Here is an 8,047-nt window from a genome sequence, read left to right as displayed (position 1 = left end):
GAAGACCTGGGGATGTTATCAAGTATCGTGATACCATCTGACCTCTGTTGCTGGAGGCACAGAACAGGCCTCACCTCATTCCTGACCGGAAAGATTGAGGCTCTTCGAGCGAAAGGCAATGCTGACCCACCCACCTACACGGCTGCTGACGGCACCCATCCCAGCACTCCGGAACCACCTTCTGCCACTATCAGTCAAAATGTGAGCAAGCAAGCTGAAAAATGAACACTTAGCTGGGCAAAGAGAGTAAGAGTTTCTAGTGAAAGAGAACTACTGAGAATTAGAGAAGAATATCCCAGACATGCAGTTTTAGTTCCAACATGCAGAGAACATGAAAGTCATTACTTCCAATGTTATAGTAAGAAAAAAGATGAACAGAATGCCTAAAATCAAAAACACAAAAAACAACCTGTTGGTGAGGACATGATGAAAAAGTAACACTCATGCACTGTTGGTAGGAATGCAAACCGGTGCAGCCACTGTGAAAAACAGTATGGAGGTTCCTCAAAAGACTAAAAATAGAACTAACCTGAGGTGCGTGGGTGGCTCAGAGGGTTGGGCATCTGCCTTTGGCTCAGATCACAATTTCCAGTCCTAGGATGGAGTCCTATGTCTGACTCTCAGCTCAGCAGGGAGTCTCTGCTGCTTCCTCTCCCTCTGCCTCTCCCTCTGCTTGTGCTCTGTTTCTGTATATCTCTCAGATGAATAAAATTTTTTAAAAAGCTTTAAAAAATAAAAACAAAAAATAAAAAGAGAACTACTCTATGATCTGACAATTGCACTACTGGGTATTTACCCAAAGAAAATGAAAATACTAATTCAAAAAGATACATGCACCCAGTGTTTACTGCAGTACTTGTGGTGAACGCAGAACAGTGTCTAGACTTGTGCAATCACTATGTTCCACACCCAAACCTAATCTAATATTGTGTGTCAACTACCCTAAAAAAAATATATATATATAAAGAAAGAAAAGTACAATAAAATGCATAGTTCAAAACAGAACACTCCAAATGTCTAATAAAATTTAAAATGTTTTTAAAAAAATATATGCAAAGAACAATGAATGTAAGGCAATATACCAAAATGTTACCAGTGGTTTTCTCCTGACTAGTGATTTTCTCTATACATTTGTTGTTTTCCAGCTCTCTTACACTGAGTATTTGCACCTTATATTGAAAGATAATACTTTTTTTTTTCCAATTTATTTATTTTCAGAAAAACAGTATTCATTATTTTTTCACCACACCCAGTGCTCCATGCAAGCTGTGCCCTCTATAATACCCACCACCTGGTACCCCAACCTCCCACCCCCCCGCCACTTCAAACCCCTCAGATTGTTTTTCAGAGTCCATAGTCTCTCTGAAAGATAATACTTAAAAAATAATTTATCTAAATGTATCTGGACTACATACTTAAACAGCAAATAGAATTCAGCCTTGAAGTTGTAAATATATAGTCATAATGCCGCACAAAAAGGGCTTAAAAGAATAGTGTTTTATAAAATACAGTAAAACCCTGCAGTAAAATACTACAAAGGCACAGTAATTGATTATATAAATGCATATATATTACAAAAAAGCAATGTCAACAAGTACTGCCAGAGCAGAAAAGTCGTTATAGACCATATGCATAGTACAATCAGTATTTTATATATGTATCATATAATATTTTCCAGGTAGAATAAAGGAGTAGATCAAGCTATAGATACAGATAGAGGAAAAAATAAAGACACAGATATAGATACAGATGCAGATAAAGATATCTATAACCATAGGAGACAAAATGTTAACAATAAAATTGCTTAGGGGCTGTATGTTTATGGGGTTATGAGTTCTATGTCATGTTTATCTTTTTTCATAATTTCTAATATTTTCTACAAGGGACATAGCTTTTTAATTAAATGCATATTTAAAAAAGAAACATGGACAGCACACGATCTTTCTCTGAGAGGATGTACCAACTAGAGAGCACACTGGGAAGGAGCTGTGGTTGGAGAACGTGTCACAGAGGAGACCAGGTGAGAACTGGGTGTAGAAGAAGGAACAGGTGTTTCCACAAGCCGATGGAGGTTATTCCAAGACAGAGCAGGGACATGGAGAATGTGACATGATCTGGAAATGGTGAGGTCTTAATGAGCTGTCCGATGGAGGTGACATGGGCAGTGTTTCAGTGAAGGATGTCAGGAGTCAGGTCACTAAAGGCCTTGAATGCCCCACCAAGGAGGGGATCACTGAAGAACATGGCCTGACATTGAGATTAGAGGACCCCTTCCTCATCATCCCCCAAGACACATCACCCCTCAGAAACCACAGGAGGGACCAGTGTCCATTCCCTCAACCCTCAGAGGTTGTTCTGCCAAATACAAAACACACAATTCATTTATATTCTCTTATTACAGACATGCATGTGGACAGGATATAAATTATAATGTAATAGGAATAACTATAAAACATAGGAATCACTGATTCTAAGAATATCATTAGCCAAAATGAAGGGCATTAAAGGGTATATGATTGTTTAGAGACATCACAAGACAAGACATCTCAGAGCTTGAGGAAGCTCACTGAGGAAGAGCTGAACAAAATCCCAGCCCAGAGCACAGCTCTCACTTCATCTATTTCTGAAGATCATGTTAGAGTCATTAAGGATATAAGACTTCTGCAAATCAAAACATCCTGTCCCAAGGTCTTTGCAGGAGCAGGCTTGCTCATTCCAACGGGAGTACTGTGCTCAGGTTGTTTTGATGACAAAGGAGTAAGTCCTGCAACACCCTGGTGAACTTGCCCCACAGACAGAACTCACTGAGCCATTTCCGAGTATTTCAGCAGATCCCTCCTACCCTCCACTTCCAGAGACCACCTCACTGATGGCTGGAGAGTCCAAAAATACAGATTTTTTTTTTTTTAGGATTTTACTTATTTATTTCACAGACAGAGATCACAAGTAGGCAGAGAGGCAGGCAGAGAGAGAGGGGGAAGCAGGCTCCCTGCTGAGCAGAGAGCCCGATGCGGGGCTCAATCCCAGGACCCTGGGATCATGACCTGAGCCGAAGGCAGAGGCTTTAACCCACTGAGCCACCCAGGTGCCCCCAAAAATTCAGATTTTAAACTGAAGTGATTTCTTCTTTGTAAACAACACATGGACCACCTGCTCCTGGATTTGCTTGGTCTTGATCCCATAAATGATAGGATTCAGCACAGGTGGGGCAAGCATGCAAACATTAGCCAGCAAGATGTGGGTATGAGGAGGAATGTGGCGTCCAAACCTCTGAGTAAGGGCTGTAAAGATCCCAGGCCCATAAAAGAGGACAATGACACAGATGTGGGAGCCACATGTGTTGAGAGCTTTGTGGCGAGCATCTCGAGAAGGGATGCGGAAGACAGCATGCAGAATCAGCACATAGGAAACAAAAATTAACACAACATCTAAAACCACTGTTAACATTAGAATGGAAAATCCATACCAAATGTTCACACGAATGTCATTACAAGCATACTTGGCCAAACCAATGTGTTCACAATAGGTGTGTGGAATAATATTATTTTGACAGAAAGTCAATCTTTTCAGAAGAAATATTACAGGGAAAATTGTACCGTAACTTCTCAGACAGACAGTCACTCCAATTTTCCCAATCAGAGCAGGTGTAAGAATAGTGGTGTATCTCAGGGGGTAGCATATGGCAATGTAGCGGTCAAACGCCATCACCAACAAGATCCCTGACTCAGAAACAAAAGTGGAAGAAAAAAAGAATACCTGAGTGATGCAGCGATCCAGGGAGATCTCCCCAGCACGGAACCAGAAGATGGCCAAGGCCTGAGGTACGGTGCATGTGGAGAGCACGAGGTCTGCTCCGGCCAGCATGCAGAGGAAGAGGTACATGGGTTCCCGGAGGCTGTGCCTTGTGAGGATCATGCCGATGAGCAGGCTGTTCCCAAGCAAGGTGATGACATAGGAAATGAAGAATGGGATGGAAATCCACATGTGCTGGTCCTCTAGCCCGGGGACGCCCAGTAAGTGGAAGACCGTGTGGCTAACACCAGTGTGGTTTAAGGCAGCCATGCCTGGAGCAGATGCCTGGGATCTTACTTTCTGTTCACAAAATACATATTCTTAAAAAAAGAGAGAGAGAGAGGTTTTATTTATTTATTTGAGATAGAAAGAGAGAGAGTGAGTGAGCAAGAGCAGGGGGAGGGACAAAGGGAGAGGGAAAAGCAGACTCAAGAGCAGGGAGCCTGACACAGAGCTCAATCTCAGGACCCTGAGATCATGACCTGAGCTGAAGGTAGATGCTTAACAGACTGAGCCACTCGGGCACCCTGAAAATACATATTCTTTTTAATATATTCTCAAGGGGAATTATTCTAATATTCTTTGTGAATAGTAGCGCTTTTGGCATATCTCACACTCTTCATCTTCTCGGAACATGCAAATAGAAAATATGCAAAGATGAAGGATATGGTCTGTGCCTCAGTGAGTCACAGCCAGTTATACTCACCTCCAACTAACCAAAGTCAGAAACATTACTGTATGTATTTCACTTTTTTTTTTTAAGGTTTTATTCATTTATTTGAGAGATAGAGATCACAAGTAGGCAGAGAGAGATGAGGAAACAGGCTCCCTGCTGAGCAGAGAGCCCGATGAGGGGCTCAATTCCAGGACGCTGGGATCATGACCTGAGCCGGAGGCAGAGGCTTTAAGCCACGGAGTCACCCAGGCGCCCCTGTATTTCACTTTCAAACAGAGGATTATACATAAAACAGGGAAACTCATTATGCATGACCAGGAAGAGTGTAAAAGATACGTGAAATTGACTAATTTATCAGAAGGGAGGCAGCATAAGAAAAGGTGAATATACAGATCCCTGCATGAATGTTCATGAAACATTTCCAGCTTAGGATGACAGGTCATAGGCAATGCTTGAGAGGCAGGGAGGGGAGCACAGGCAGTGAAGAGCCTTGATCATAACTTCATACTTAGACCTCACCCTTTACCAAGGGGGCGGCCATTACCTGTCTTAAAGAGTTATTAGACTAGTAATTGACTGAGAAACTGGATGCTAAAAAGTAAGTTGTGTTCTAGGAACTGAATGTAATACAGTCAGAGAGGAATTAAACTAGTATTTACTAGTCATTGTTTTTCCAGGAACTATAGTATCCACATTGCATGTAGCATCATGTAGCAAGCAGACCTCTACACTAGGAAATGAATATTTTCATTGTCTCCATTTCACACCTAAAGAGAGACTCAGAGAATATGAATCACTTGCCAAATTTCACAACAGTAATTGATGGAATGGGTTTGAAATTTCTTGGACTTCATCACATACATTTTGCTCACTTGGGAAGATGATCATGAGAACTGTCAGAGGTAACAGTCAGGACTTCTGTGTCTCAATGTTCACACCCTGGGGAGGTAAGCGTAGAAATGACTGAAACTGGGGGACCAGTCGGCAGATAGTTCGACTTTTGATCTTGAGGTTGTAGGTTTGAGCCCTGTATTGGGTGTAAAGGACACTTAAAAATTTAAAAAGAATTAAAAAATAATAAGAAATGACAAAGTTGAGGGGGGGAAAGGCATTATTTCTGGGGGAGGGCGTGCAATACTTGATATTTGGAAGATTCTTCTGCTAGAAACTAACACGTAATTTTACTATTTGCTTCCTAGCAGACTTTCCTTCATTCATTAGTGTAATCATTCAGGAAGCTTGTTTGGAGCGTGGGCTGTATTTCAGGCATCTGTCCTAACTGGGCGTATGGGTTGAGAGAGTGTTGGGTATGTACACAGACAGGATCAGTAAAATGTTCCAGGTGTGGCTCAGAGGGCAGCTCCTGAGAAGAGTGCCATATCTCATCCAGTTTTCTCCAGAATGAAGAAGAAATGGAGCCAATAATAAAGTACTTTCTTCTGAAGGTACTTTATCTAATTCTGAAGATATTAGATGAAGAGATATCTTAAAATATCTAGCTTAGGGGCCAAGAAAAATCGTACACTTACTAACATTATTTCTTCCACTCCAGCTCCCTCTCTTCCTGCCTTGATTTCTTTCTTTCTGGGAAGGAAAATTGGCTCCTAGTTCCCACACCTGCAGAGGTGCTCTGGCTCCTTTCCCAGAGTCGCCTCTGACATCCAGCTTGGGGCAGGTGGCCAGCTTGCTGTCATTCTCAGGGTTCCTTGCACGGTTTTCCAGGAGTCTGTAGTCTAAGCAAATGCATTTTCTGTTTGCTCATCTCTAGTGTGTAATTATTAGGGCATCTGCCACCGACAGGATGGCTTCTCCTGATTTGTCACTTGTCAGGAGCTTCCATCCAGCCCATATACTCAGCTCCCCTCCCAGACCTCACTTTCCGCGTCTGCTAGAACCAATCAGATTTGCCCCTCTGATCTTTACCATTTTGTCCACATGTATCAATAGCCTCCAAGAGTCCTGTCACCTCTGGTCTCTTGGGGACAGAACACCAGCCCAGTCCTTACCTTGATCTGGAAACCTCCCTACCCTCAGATGTCTAATTCACTCACCAGCCTTGGGCAGACTCTCCAGAGCAGGTGGCATAGCTCCATAATAAAATTCAGGTTGTGGGTCTGGAGTTGGGCTGTTTATCCTCTTTTGTGGAACGGTGGAGGGAACACGTCCACTAGAGCTCCAGGGACAGAGCCAGTCTCCACCAGCCTCACCTTCTTCCCAAATAGGCTGGCTCTCTCAAACCATTTCCCATCTCCCCTCCTCTCCTCTTCATAATCTTCTCTTCTGGAAAGCCTTTTCCACCTAATCTAGCCTTCCTAGAGGCCTATTTAATGAATGTTAATTCATTTTCAAAGGGAATATAAATATAAAAAATATGTACCAATGATTTCTATCTGCAAAGTTTTGTTCCTCATAAAGATTTAGGTTGAAGTTATATTCATCCCCTGGATTTTAATAAGTTGCAAATTTTAGAATCATGAACAATGATTTTTTTTAAGATTTTATTTATTTATTTGTCAGAGGGAGAGCACAAGCAGGGGGAGTGGCAGGCTATGGGAGAAGCAGGTTCCCCACTGAGCAAGGAGCCTGATGCAGGACTCGATCGCAGAGATCATGACCTGGGCCGAAGGCAGATGCTTAATGATTGAGCCACCCAGGTATCCCTGTTGTCAAGCTTTTGACCATTTTTCACTGGCAATTTATCTAGTGTGGTTGGCCCCTCTGCAAAAATGGCTGACAGTAATTCTTTCCTCTGCAGCACACATAAGCCAGTTCCCACCGTCATGATGTGCAGTCTGTTCCCCATCCCCTCGAATCTGGGATGGCCTTATGACTTGTTTTGACCAATAAAATAGGGTTGAAATGGTCTGTGAGTTCTAGGGCATACGGACCTTGCAATTTCCATTTTGCCCTTTTGGAAGCCAGCAGCCCATTAAAAAGCTCAGGCTAGACAAATGACTAAGAGACCAGGTGGAGAGACACGTGGACAACAGAAGCACACCAGCTGCCATAAAGGAAAGGGTTTTGCTATAGTTGCAAGAATTACTGTCAGCCATTTTTGCAGAGGGGCCAGCCACACTAGATAAATTATCAGTGACAAATGGTCAAAAGCTTGATAACAGGGATGCCTGGGTGGCTCAATCAGTTAAGCATCTGTCTTAGGTCCAGGTCATGATCCCAGAGTTCTGGGATCCAGTCCTGCATCAGGCTCCTTGCTCAGTGGGGAGCCTGCTTCTCCCTTAGCCTGCCGCTCCCCCTGCTTGTGCTCTTTTTCTCTGACAGATAAATAAATAAAATCTTTAAAAAAAATCATTATTCGTGATTCTATGCTATTCTTCATAGCATAAACCTGAACTGTTCTTGGCATACAGTAGGCACATGATATTCATTGAATGAAATATGATTGAATGAATAACCTTTATCTGAAGGATAGAAATATTTCAGTCGCTGGGTATAATTTTTAAGGTTCTTGGATACCCTGAAGCCTGGTGATCCCACATTCAGGGACAGTTTGGTAGTGTTAGAATGTTTGATTGGTGTTAGATGATGCCAGGGAATGGGATTTGAGAAACTCTCACTATT

At 42.5% G+C, this 8,047-nt stretch overlaps 1 protein-coding gene across 1 annotated transcript; it reads right to left on the bottom strand.

The window, feature by feature from the left end:
* Window positions 1-280: 280 nt before the first annotated feature.
* On the bottom strand, window positions 281-4,062 carry LOC122913543 (olfactory receptor 52B4-like). Its single transcript, XM_044260233.1, has 2 exons — window positions 3,113-4,062; window positions 281-383 (listed from the first exon to the last, which is right to left on the bottom strand). The coding sequence occupies exons 1-2, from the start codon at window positions 4,060-4,062 to the stop codon at window positions 281-283; spliced, it is 1,053 nt and encodes a 350-aa protein (XP_044116168.1).
* Between the last annotated feature and the right edge of the window lie 3,985 nt (window positions 4,063-8,047).

The sequence above is a fragment of the Neovison vison genome, chromosome 7, assembly GCF_020171115.1.
Source record: "Neovison vison isolate M4711 chromosome 7, ASM_NN_V1, whole genome shotgun sequence".
Classification (NCBI taxonomy): domain Eukaryota; kingdom Metazoa; phylum Chordata; class Mammalia; order Carnivora; family Mustelidae; genus Neogale; species Neogale vison.
Note: the sequence above shows the minus strand (reverse complement) of the source record. Positions and strands in the feature narration are given on the sequence as shown.

What these genes read in the sequence shown, in the direction of transcription:
- LOC122913543 (XM_044260233.1), bottom strand. Translation starts at nt 4,062, where the DNA reads ATGGCTGCCTTAAACCACACTGGTGTTAGCCACACGGTCTTCCACTTA. An exon ending in ACAAAGAAGAAATCACTTCA is followed by an intron (nt 384 to 3,112) that starts GTTTAAAATCTG and finishes TTTTGATTTTAG; the next exon opens with GCATTCTGTTCATCTTTTTT.